Raw genomic sequence first — 13,613 nt, 5'->3', positions numbered from 1 at the left:
TATTTCCAAATTTTATTTAACCTAGCCATTGTCTGATTTGATTTTTTCAATCTTTCACTAAATTCTAATTCTAAAGACCCTGTATTGGAGATCATAGTTCCTAAATACTTAAAGGATTCTACCTTATTAATCCTTTCACCTTCCAATGATAGTTTACCTTCCATTGCATACTCCGTTCTCATCATCTCTGTCTTTCTTCTATTTATCTTCAGCCCAACCTCGTGTGATATTCCATGCATTCTTAAGCAAGCATTGCAAACCCTGAGGTGTTCTGCTAATAGGGACCGCATCATGAGCATACTCTAGGTCTGCTAAATTCTTATCACCAATCCAGTCCAATCCTTCTCGGACATCTCTGACTGTTCTACGCATTACAAAATCCACGAGGAGGATAAACAACACATTCCCTTGGAGTACTCTGTCGTTAACTTTCAATTCATTTGATAAGACTCCATTAACATTAAGTTTGCATTTGCTATGCTCATGAACAGAATTGATCAAATTTACATATTTAAGAGGAATTCCATAACACAAGACTCTCCACAAAATTGGCGGTGCACACTATCAAAGGCTTTTTCATAGACCACAAATGACATCAAAAGGCGATTTCTGTATTCCATGCATTGTTGCACAACATGTCTTAAAATGAAAATATGGTCAGTGCAACTTCTTTTCTAAATCCTCCTAGTTCATCTCTCAGCTTTTCATCAATCTTTCTCTCCAGTCTCTTTAGAATATGCATACTATATATTTACATCACAACTGACGGAAGTGTTATGCCTCTGTAATAATTGCAATCAGTCAGGTGTCCTTTTTTTCTATTTTCACTAACACTTCTAACTTCCATTCATCAGGCTTTGCCTTTTCATGACACATTCTAAAAAATAATCTTGTAAGTAGTCTTGGAGTCACTTCATTTTCGGTCAGTATCATCTCGGCGGTTATTCCATTGTAACTGGGGGCTTTCCATCTCTTTAGTTTTTTTAAGGATAGCTTCGACTTCAAACACCTTGATTTCATTTATGGGAACATCAAGGCCTTCCCCAGTTTCAGGTATATCAATCAAATTACTCCTTTCATATCTCCTATTCATAACCTCACTAAAGTGTTCCATCCAACGTTGTCTTTCTTCATCTTATGTTGCTATAACAGTGTCTTCTATCTTTTTTATTGGCATATGCTGCTTCTTCTTTGCCCCCATAGAGATTTCATTAATAATTCTATGAGCAATTCTTACACCATAGCCACTTCCTGAATTCATAGCTTTAGTCAGCCCCATCTGCTTTACTGTTTAAATATTCTATCCAGTCATTCCTGGCTTTTCTTTTGACCTCTATTAATACTGGAATAATTACCATGCTCTACCTTGGAATTTTCATTATTTCCTCGAAAACGTTCAACAATCAATTTCTGTCTTTGTCTCCTTTTTATAGTATCCAAAGTATCATTCGATATATATTTATAGGCAGTAGGCTGGCCAGGGCATCAGCCACCAGTTGAGATACTATCACTAGAGAATTATGGGGTCTTTTGACTGGCCAGACAGTACTGCATTAGATACTTCTCTCTGGTTACGGTTCATTTTCCCTTTGCCTACATATTCACACACCGAATAGTCTGGCCTATTCGTTACATATTCTCTTCTGTCCTCATACACCTGACAACACTGAGATTACCAAACAATTCTTCTTACTGCACTGTAATTTAGTGGCCACTTTCCTCTTTGTAAGGGTAGAAGAGACTCTTTAGCTGTGGTAAGCAGCTCTTCTAGGAGAAGGATACTCCAAAATTAAACCATTGTTCTCTAATCTTGGGTAGTGCCTTAGCCTCTGTACCCTGGTCTTCCACTGTCTTGGGCTGGAGTTCTCTTGCTTGAGGGTACACTCGGGCAAACTGTTCCATCTTATATCTTATTTCTCTTCCACTTGTTTTGTTAAAGTTTTTATAGTTTATAAAGCGATATTAATTCTAATATAGTTGCTCTTCTTAAAATATTTTATTTTTCCTTGTTTCCTTTCCTCACTGAGCTATTTTCCCTGTTGGAGCCCCTGGGCTTATAGCATCCTGCTTTTCCAACTAGGGTTGTAGCTTAGCAAGTAATAATAATAATAATAATAATAATAATAATAATAATAATAATAATAATAATAATAATAATAATAATATCCATGGCTTTCTCCTTGTAACTGCGTGTCCCAAATCTTCACTATCAACTGGCTGATATAAGTTCTTAATATCACACCATTCTTCATTAATTGTCTGCTCTTCATCTCTTTAAGTCTATATGACTGCAAATCGATCCCTACATTCAATTGCAAATGTTTCTCTGTGCTCTTCTTCTAAAAGCTTAGTTGTATCAATCCTAGGTATCGTATCCATCTTTCTGTTGGGTGCTTTCAAATCAGCAACTAGGAATTTTTTATTTACATAACGTGATATTTTATTTAGTACGGATATCTAGATTTAAAGTGTATGAAAAAAATACAGGATAAGAGTTTGATGGATGAGAAAGTTTGTAAAAAAAACTGTAATACATAATACACGATAACAGTATATCCGTGAAAAAACCACACATAAATTTCTCAGAGCGGATATATTATGTTAAGGTACTTTCAGTTCTCACTATTTCTACTGTGTTCGGATATCCCTGTAGATTTATTCATAATAGTTAGGTCCCCATAACTTCAAGTGCCTTCCGATAGATAACTACTAAATCTCCTCTATGAATTACATCAGCTGAAATATAAAAATTTACCTCCCATCACAAAAAACTAACTTTGAATAGGAAGGGCTTCTCTTGATACCTTCATTCACTTTTCATAATTGTGATGAAAAATTTATAAAGCTTTCAAATGCAACTAACTACCTTAATGTTAGCATAAATAACTAACAGTAAATAAATACTGCATATGCCAAGCGGCCCAAAGCCTGTAAAAAAATATAGAATATGATGCCGCTTTAAGTTTGAATTTTTGATGGAGAAAAAAAAACAGTGGGAATCTGAAAAAGCGATTCAACAGATATATCCAAAGAATAGTTTTGATATTGATATTAATTTACAAATATCAGCAGAATCCAAAGGTTCCTCAACAAGGCGTTATATTATACTTCACTCACAAATGTTAAAAGAAATTTTAGACAATACAACATCATTTTCTTTGTAATAATCTGCGTATAAGATCATTTTTGGCGCTAAATTGGTAAAAAAAAAAAATACAACACTGTTAAAAAGCCATAATTTTAATCGGCTGATTCTTCGCAAAAATATACTATGATTCTTCGCAAAAATATACTATTTTCAGCCGTATTTCAGTAAAATACAGGCGACCGTAATTTTACCATACTTAACTACATTTTACGGGTTGGTGACCGTAATATCATCCATTTGCGTCAATATATCTGTTTTAAAATGGTAAATGCCCGGAAACATTTATTCCAGGATTTTTTACCAAAATATCTTTAGCAGTGTAACACGTATTGTGGGATGGATGGATGGATGGATGGATGGATGTATGTATGTATGTATGAACACACACACGCATATATATATATATATATATATATATATATATATATATGCAGTATATATATACATACATATATATATATATATATATATATATATATATATATATATATATACAGTATATGGCACTTTGGCATGCTACTTCATGTTTATAATTAATAGTCGAAGATAGCAGTTATCTGGACAAACTGTCCTCCAGATGGTTTTCCGAATAAACATGTAAACTGCATTTAATAAGAGATGCTACCTCCAAAATATATATATATATATGTATATATATATATATATATATATATATATATATATATATATATATATATATATATATATACTGTATATATATTGTTGAAAATTCTGTTTAATTAATGGTATTGTTCCTTTTGTTGTTGCTAGTTGGTTAGCTAATTATATATTCCATTGTTTATTAATTTTCCTTTTTGGGTAAACCTGTGTTACCCAGTGATAACTAATGCATTATTATTACTATAATTAATGGTCGTTTACGCTTGAAGGGAAACCCAGCATATTGTATATTTTCGTTTTGACGGTAAATCCTCTGAAGCGTAAAATACTTAACAACCCTTTCGGAACTATCTACTGGTGGTCTTGTTTTTTACAGTAATAAGAATTCTAAAGGAACCATTGCTAGCAGAGAGCGGGGGAGTTGAAAGAAGGTTTTCGTACTGGACGGATTAATAATATCCAGAGTTTGTCGAAGTCGTATAATGGAGGAGTAACATATACCCGCTTTTCTCCGCCATCCTGCACAAGACGAGACTAGCCATAAGCGTTGTAACATCAGGACACTATCTTCGCCGAATTTCCGAGGAATTGAATTGATAAGGGCTTCTTGAATAGCGAGGAAGATTGAAGAAGGAAGACAGCATACCTGTAGTTACTTCGGACACAGGAAAATTCTTCTTTCCGATAACAAACCCACCAGAAACCAGTTCTAAATTTAACTTCACATGGAAGTTCAACCTTTCATTAAAGTGAACCTTTTTAATGGACTTGTTTTATTCCTTCCATCATACAATTTTCAAGATGGCGCCCAACGCGGGACTCTAGTATGAAATTCGGTTGCTGGTTGGTTTCGTTGAGTGTAGGATTGGCGGAGAGAATGACATAAGTACAAGAATTTTCGAATTTATCAGTGTTAAAATTTTGCTTATAATTGAAGGTCTCCTAGAATTTCACCTAGTTTAAATTTTGGTTTTGGTATTGTCATGAAGCTGTCAATTCTAAGACATTCTTATGTTAGAGATTTAGAGCTGAGGGTTAATAGCTCAACAATTGTGATTGAACAGACATCTTTTGATGTTCAGTTTCTTGGTTTTCCTGGTGCCACATATAATTATTTTTTGAATAATCTAGCTCTCCTAGAAGACGTTTTCACATATAACCCCGATTATTTGTTGGTAATTTTAGGAGGTTATGATTTGAAGTCTCGTGTAGATTTAGCAGTGGTAAAGAATAATTGCAAAGAATTTTACAAGATTCTGAGATCCAGGTTACCAAGATCTTGTATAATTGCATCTCAAATTGAAAACCGATTTTATGAAAGGAGAAATCGGTTTGATAGCCCATGCGTGGAAGAATTCAAGTTAAGGAGGCGTTATCTCAATAAATTTATTAATAAGTTGAGTTTCAAGAATTATTTGTTCAGAGTAGAGGGGCCAGGTAGATTAGATAATAGAAGGTTATTCAGGGACGCCGCACATCTAAACTCTGTTGGGTTAGATCTTCTCTATAGATTGATCTGTGATTGTCTGAAATATTGTTTTAATAGCAATCAGCAAAGATGTCGGAATAATCGCTTTTGATAAATTCTCGGAAATACATCCCCAGTCAAGTGACTAAGAATGTTAATCGAATTGAAGAATGTAAATTGGGTTCAGAATTGACCGGCGATCATTTATCTCTAAATTTCATGGATTTGCTGAAGACCTGAAGGTTTATAATTCTAAAATAGCTAAGTTATTATGGGCAGAAGAGGAAGATGAATCAAAACTGAATATTGAGTTGGAAGCTTGTGAGAGCTACTTGGATAAAATAATTTTATTTTATAGCAACTCTTGAGGCTACTAAAGATTCAGTTCCCCTCCATTCTGTACTTGAAAAAGCTAGAAGCCTTTTGCAAAGCCCTGCATCTCCTTTACCAGCATTTAAAAGTTTAGAGGGAGAAAATATAGAGAAATTTCTCTCTGAATTTGAAGAGGTTATTAAAACCCTCAAGTACACTCAGAGAGACAAATTACTGCTGCTGAAGCAACAAGTGTCAGGTCGTGCATCCATACTACTCAATTCACTTGAAACAGATAAACAGACATATGAAGATGCAAAATTAATTTTCAGGTCTGCTTTAACATCCCCTAGGTTTCAGTAGTTTACCTTAATAAAACAGTTGACAGATATGAAAATGCCTTACAAAACAGATCCATTTGCGTACGTTGGTCAGATGAAAACTTTCATGGAATCTGTTAAGTTGTTGAAAATGGAATTGGACGATTTTTTGAACTACTTCTTTTGGAATGGCATGAACACCACCTTCCAATCTCAGCTAGTAAATATTACCAATAAGTCGAGGCCCTCCCTTTCATGAATTAATGATAACATTTTTGAAGCATGTGAACGATATGCCATAGCATTTCAGAAAATTTATACAAAAGTTAAAAAGTTACCCAAAACTTCAGAGAGACTTAATCTAGCCTCTAATATGGTTGTTGAAGGGCAGCCTACTAAGGTGAAATGCTCTTTATGTGCTTATGACAGAGCAACTGATGATCACCAAGTTTTCAAGTGCCCGGTTTATAATAGTAATAAGGCAAAGGTGGATAAGCTGAAAGAGATAGGAGGTTGCCTTAAATGTGCCAGTTCCTCTCATTCTGCAGGTTTGTGCAAATTTAGACTTCATAAGAAATGCAGAGGTTGTAATGGCTGGCATTTCACATTTATCTGCATTAAAAAAGATTCCCCAAAAGGAGAGGTAGTCAATGTTAGAAGTCTTAATAGAAACTCCAATTTAGTTAATGAGAAATCTGAAAAGGTTTCCATGGGGGTAGTATTTTCAGTGGATGCTCTTCAGTGCTATGGTAAATGATCTGCTCTACCAACTTTTACTTGTCAGCTAGAGGACCATACCCAAATAAGAAGTTTGCAAGACTCGGGCTGTTAGTGTAATTTTATTACAGACAGAGCAGTTAAGAAGATTCCTTTCAAAGTTTTGAGGAGAAATGTGAGTCTTACTGTTAATGGTTTTAACTCTGCTAAATCATATAATACAAAGGTTGTGGAACTGAATTTAAAATTTGGACAGGAAATTTGCAAGGTGGAGGCCCTATGTGTACCTTATATAAATATAAATTTGAAGTTGCCACATTTGTTCAGGGTGGCAAGCCATTTCTCTGCTAAGGGTTACACCCTTGCAGATAAACAGTTGCTAAATAATGGGGATGAGTTAAATAGTATAGATTTCATCATAGGCACTAACTCTGCTCACTGCACTATGGCGTCAACAGTTAGGTTTGGACAGGATAGTCCTTCAGTATACTTTCAAACTTCTTTTGGAGTGATGCTTCTTGGTAATGTTAACGCAATGTTAAAAAATTAGCATTGCCTTCCTGATTTAAATGCAGTTAAAACTTCAATAACTTGTAAGTCGGATGTTGCTCAGTTGGAATGTAGGTTCTCTTGATTCCATTGGCCTTGGGTTAAGTAAATTTAATAATGAATCTATATTGGAGCATGAGGAAATGGTGGCGGAAGCAAATTTTCTAGTTTTAAATGAGAACGGGGGCATAAATGAGCCAGCACTACGAAGGGCAACCGAGCAAATGTTGGAATATGACTGCAAAAGGATCCTTAATTATGATAAGGAAGAGAATGAGACATCTGTGGTACTCAATAATTCTCTTGTAAGATATGCACTTAACAATGCCAGTGTTAATGAGGATGGAAGAATATCAGTGCCTCTGCTATGGAACAGTAAGGTGTCCCACTTACTTGGTAAAAATTATAAACTAGCTGAAGCAGTGTTTAAAGTCAAATTTAAAGAAGCTTTGCAAAAGGGAGATGCATCTGAAACTCATTGATGAAGTCATTAAAGAACAAGAAAATTTAGGAATAATTGAAGATACCAAACCTTAAGCATTACCTAACTGAACATCCTGAACATAGTTTTTTACCCCACATGGGGGTGTTTAAACTTGATTGAGAGACTACAAAATGCAGAGTAGTATTTCTATCAAACATCTTTGAGGCAGACCCTAGAAAACCCATGACAGTAAGCCATAACCAGGCAATTCATCCAGGGCCGTCGTTAAATCAAAATTTGAGTTCAGCCTTACTTCACTTACTATTTGGTTCGAAGATATTGTGCTTTGATCTCAAAAAGGCTTTTAATTAGATAGCACTTAGACCTTCAGATCAGAATAAATTACTTTTTCTTTGGGTTAGAAGTGTGAAGAAGAAAGATTTTTCTTTAGTTGGTTATAAGAATCTTAGGTTGAGTTTTGGTTTAAGATGTAGCCCTAAAATTTTGATGTTGTCTCTATAAGATACTGGTTTTGGATGTGGATGATGATACTCTAGAGGTAAAAATTGCTTTATCAGTTGTTCTATATGGATAATGGAGCATATACCTGCAAAAATTCGGATGGATACCTTGGAATGGGCCTATACTCGGCTAACAAATATATTTGCTCCTTATAGGATAGAATTGCAACAAATTGTCACCAATGATGGGCCACTTCAAGAAGTCATTGACTCAGACTGGGATTAAAATACACTAATGGAAGTTAAACTTTTAGGTTTGAAATGGAATAGGGAGTTGGATACCCTTTCAACTTTTCCCATTGTTTTGGAAGCTTCAGCAAGTACGAAGAGGTCCATCCTCGGGTCCATTGCTTCAAACTTTGATTCGTATAATATCAATGGTCCAGTATTTAATGGGGCAGGGCTGTTTATGCATGGTTTACAGTGCGATAAGTCATTAGGATGGGATGATATTTTACCAGCTGAAAAGCTAAAAGAATGGAAATGCATTGCAAGGCAAGCTAGTTCTACTCCTGAATTTATTGTTCAAAGATTTGTTGGGGAAAGAGATGGACGGTGCAGACTTCTTGCTTGTGTAGATGACAGCAGTGCGATGTGTGGAGCTGTTCTGTATGTGGAGAGCATTGATGCTGGCCGAGCAAATTTTTTGTTAGCCAAGGACAGGCTGATAAACAGACATTCTAATACTGGGTCCGTCCCTTCCCTGGAGTTGCGAGCCATTTGTTTGGGTGTGGAGTTGTTGGTTGATTTGTGTGAAGAATTGGGAGGGCCTGGTTGCCTTGTTCTAATTGCAGTAGTGGGCTTGAATTTGTGCTCTGATGGTTTGGTGGCTCTTTCTTGGATCAATTCATATATCTATAAACTGGATGAGATGCAGAAGGGGTCTGTATTTGTTCTTAGCAGACTGCAGCAAACGGATAAATTATGTAAAACGTTTCCTGTTGATTTTGCTTTCATCACTGGAGCTGCCAATTCTGGAGGCTGCATAGCGGGAACCTTGTCCTATAAACAGTTGATTAATGCAAACTATTTTTCTGGACCTCAACCTGATATCCACCGGTCTATGATCAGTCAAGATATTGTGAGAGTTGCAGTTGCTAGCCCTGCGGCTGCCCTTGACTTCGGGGAGGAGAGTGTTGTAGATGGTGTTTGTGCACAAGACCTTGGGGAGGGCGATGCTGAGCATCTGGTTTCTCTGAACAGATACTCTAGTTTCTCTCTTCTGGTTGGGGTGCATGATAGGGTTGCTCAGTGTTTTGCCAAGTGGAGAGCTATAGTTGCAGCTGGAGAGCTGGGGTCACCCATTGAATCTAGTGATGCAGGATTTTGTGTGAGGGCTCTGAAGATGATCATATTGAGGGAACAGAAAGTTCATTTTCCTAGTGTTTTGGAGTGTTTTACATCCAATTCTAAATTTCTTAAGGATGTGCCTAGTTTGGTAAGACAGTTGAGTGGTTGCCCAGATAAAGATGGAGTTCTCGGAGTCGGGGGCAGGTTTGACAGGTGGAAGGGTAAACAGGGGTGTTGCTTCCCAATCTTGCTGTTTAGCGGGGGTTCCTTGACAGAACTGATAATCGGAAGTCTTCATATAGAGCTCAAACGTGCTGGTTGTTATTCTGTTCTGAATCAGCTACGTAAGAGGTTCTGGTTATCACAATGTTTTTCAACTGTTGGGGGAGTGGTAAAAGATTGTGTCATCTGTGAAAGGTGCGGGGAGCGTGCCATTCGGTTGAATCAGTGTCCTAGCCAGGAATTTGGGATGGATCCTTCCCAGATTCCCTTCAGTTGTGTATATATTGATTATTTTGGACCATATTTTGTAAAGCTGCAGGTTAGTAAGGTGAAGGTTTGGATTCTGTGTATGAGCTGTATGCAAGGGCCATTAATTTGAAATTATGCTTGGATTTGTCAGTCAAGGAATTTTTGAGATAATTCACTCTACATACCTTTGAAAATGGTTTACCACAAATTGTAGCGAGCGATTTGGGGACACAACTTGTCGCTGGGGCTAATGTTATTGTAGATTTTTTAAAAGATCCTGATACACAGTCATACTTAAATTTGAAAATGGTAAAACATCTAATTAACAAATCCATTAAAACAAATGTGTTAGACATAAGGGATATGGCCTTTCTTATATCTCAGACAACTCATCTTATAAATCGTCGTCCCATTGCCTTTAAGGATGGTTTAAGGGATGTACCTGATGAATATGTACCTAGCCCAATAACTCCAGAAAAATTAATACATGGCTATGAGTTAACCTCTGTTAAACTTATACCTGAATTACAGTGTGATCCTGAATTAGATGGAGAGTATGACTTAAAAGATTCACCCTAAAGAATAATTGAGGACACTTACAGCTACCTGAGGAAAGTAAGAGATAACCTGATTAGAATTTATAATTTTTGACGACATTGATAAATCAAGCAGTTGATAAGACTGACAGATACAAGCCTGTTACCCATAAAATGATTGAAGCTGGAGACATTGTTTTGCTGAAGGATCCTCAGTTCCCTTTCTGTGAATTCTCTTAATCGTGACGTGGCTAGAAACTTACGCCCTGCAAGATCAAGTTCTGCTATCATCTATAGTGTTTGGAGCATTGTGCGCTTGACTGCATGCGTTGAATTTGCTTCAGGAATAGTGAAAAGTGTAGTGGACTGGGCACATCATGTGGAATGTATGTTGGACATGCCAAAGTTTCTGGGATTGGCCATGTCATTTGGACACTATCCTGTTATTACTACAGCAATATATAAAATATAGGGGTTCATAGGGGAAGCCCTTCAGAAGAGACCTGAGGACCCGAACCATGATCCAAGTTCTACCTGGGGACAAGTAAGCTCGTAACTACGTATGAGCAAAGAAAGTTCCAACGAGGAGGAAATATCGACTCCTTTCAGTCTAAAGCCGAGACTCAAGGCTGAGCGGTAGTATCTGAATGCCGAGACCGAGAGAAGCATTTCTTCCCGAAGGTTACAGAAGATGAGAAATGGGATACGATTATTTTTTCCCTTGCAAGAACAATTTTTGGGACTCTCAACATTTGCATGGTATTCTGCTGGACAGTTCAAGACATGCTCAACATCGAAATTTTCCAGAAGTTTTGCAACTCGTCATCATGATTTTAACACTTTTAGAGTACATATTTAATTAATTCTTTTTTTTATTACTAAACTTTTTTACAGAATAGATTTTTTTCAATTATTTTTCTATCAATTAGTAATTCCATGTTAAATCATTTATAGTATTTTATCTCTTCAAAATTTTTTTTAAATTATTTTTTTATCAATTAGTAATTCCATGTTAAATCATTTACAGTATTTCATCTCTTCCAAATTTTTTTTTAATTATTTTTTTTATCAATTAGTAATTCCATGTTAAATCATTTACAGTATTTTATCTCTTCCAAATTTTTCAAAATTATTTTTTTTTTATCAATTGGTAATTCCATGTTAAATCATTTGCAGTATTTTATCTCTTCCAAAATTTTTTTCTAAATAATTTTTTTATCAATTAGTAATTCCATGTTGAATCATTTACAGTATTTTATCTCCTCCAAATTTTACAAAATTATTTTTTTTTATCAATTAGTAATTCCATGTTAAATCATTTACAGTATTTTATCTCTTCCAAATTTTTTCTGGTCATCTCTGTGATAATCTTTCTATCTATCAAGGCACTTCCTCCAATTTAGAGGGGTAGCAGACATAAAAAAGGGGGTATAATGTTATATTGTTAAAGGTCTAATGCAATAACATTTTCATCATATAATTCTCAGCTCTAGACTTTACTATACAATTTTATACTTTAATTTTTGTTTCAAATTCATAAAGCAAAATGAACGAGTTAACAAGATATTTTATGTGGATTGTGAGGGCTGAATTGTTTTAGCTTGTTCTACAAACCCATTAATCTAGAATGCCTTGCGTCCATAGGAGCTAAATCCGCACCCATCTGTCCAACTACAGAATGCGCAGCTGCCTCTGCCCATAATCTGCCAATGTCACTCTCTGGGGGTCACAGGGTCATAATCTCTTGAGGCCAATGTTACACCCACAGCTACTTTCTGCCATCTGCGATTTGTTCCATTCATTTTGCTTCCATTTTATTCATCTCTTTCATTACATTTTTATATTTTCTTTTTTCAGTTTTGTGTTTTCCTATTTTGTCTTGCTCTATTCATGAATTTTCCTCTTTGGTTTACTGTACAATATGTCAGTAATATTTCTTTGGGGATTGCCTTAATTTATTGACATTTTCTATTGACATTCTTCTTCACCTAGGGGGTTACTGCACTGTAATTGTTCAGTGGCCTTTTTCTTCTTGGTAAGGGTAGAAGAGACTCTCTAGCTATGGTAAGCAGCTCTTCTAGGAGGACACTCCAAAATCAAACCATTGTTATCTAGTCTTGGGTAGTGCCATAGCCTCTGTATCATGGTCTTCCACTGTCTTGGATTAGAGTTCTCTTGCTTGAGGGTACACTCGGGCAAACTATTCAATCCTATTTCTCTTCCTCTTGTTTTGTTAAAGTTTTCATAGTTTATATTGGAGATATTTTTTTAGTGTTACTGGTCTTTAAGTATTTAATTTTTCCTTGTTTCCTTTCCTCACTGGGTTATTTTCCCTGTTGGAGCCCCTGGGCTTATAGCATTCTGCTTTTCCAACTAGGGTTGTAGCTTAGCAATTAATAATAATAATAATAATAATAATAATAATAATAATAATAATAATAATAATAACGCCTTAAATTATCCACTTGGGATTGTTAAGGAGGTGGTAAAGAATGACCTTGGAGAGGTGACCAATGCTCAGATTTTGAAAGGGAAGTCTGGTGAAGTTGTGGAAAGACATGTTACCAGCCTTATACCTTTGCTCAGGGATAAAGGTTGTACTAGTGGCATTGCTCCCTCTGTGAGAGACAAGAAAATTCAAGCAGTGTACTCTAATTATAGGTATCCAAAAAAAGAAGCTGCCGTTGCTTCAGGATTAAGGACTAAGGAGATGCTCCTAGAATAAATTAAGAACTTCCTCAGATTTTCAAAGCCTAGAAAATCCGAGCTCCTTTCCTGGAGTGTTGAAAATTCTGTTTAATTAATGGTATTGTTCCTTTTGTTGCTAGTTGGTTAGCTAATTATATATTCCATTGTTTATTAGTTTTCTTTTTGGGTAAACCTGTGTTACCCAGTGATAACTAATGCATTAATATTACTATAATTAATGGTCGTTTACGCTTGAAGGGAAACCCAGCATATTGTATATTTTCAGTTTGACGGTAAATCCTTTGAAGCGTAAACTACTTAACAACCCTTCCGGAACTATCAGCTGGTGGTCTTTTTTTTTTTCTTTACAGTAATACGTATTCTAAAGGAACCATCGCCAGGAGAGAGAGAGGAGAGTTTTTTTTTATCTTTTATTATGAAAATACAATTACATTTTCTTAACATACATTTTTTCCTTTTATAAAGAAATATTCCTTAACAAATTATATTTTACATTTTTGTATATACATTATAACATCTATTATATA

At 35.6% G+C, this 13,613-nt stretch overlaps 1 protein-coding gene across 1 annotated transcript; it reads left to right on the top strand.

Annotated features, from left to right (window-relative positions):
* The first annotated feature begins 8,315 nt into the window (after positions 1-8,315).
* On the top strand, positions 8,316-10,420 carry LOC137618441 (uncharacterized). Its single transcript, XM_068348606.1, has 2 exons — positions 8,316-9,911; positions 10,226-10,420. Exons 1-2 carry the CDS (start codon positions 8,316-8,318, stop codon positions 10,418-10,420), a joined length of 1,791 nt encoding a protein of 596 aa, XP_068204707.1.
* Positions 10,421-13,613: the final 3,193 nt, after the last annotated feature.

Source organism: Palaemon carinicauda, chromosome 24, assembly GCF_036898095.1.
Source record: "Palaemon carinicauda isolate YSFRI2023 chromosome 24, ASM3689809v2, whole genome shotgun sequence".
Lineage (NCBI taxonomy): Eukaryota > Metazoa > Arthropoda > Malacostraca > Decapoda > Palaemonidae > Palaemon > Palaemon carinicauda.
Note: the sequence above shows the minus strand (reverse complement) of the source record. Positions and strands in the feature narration are given on the sequence as shown.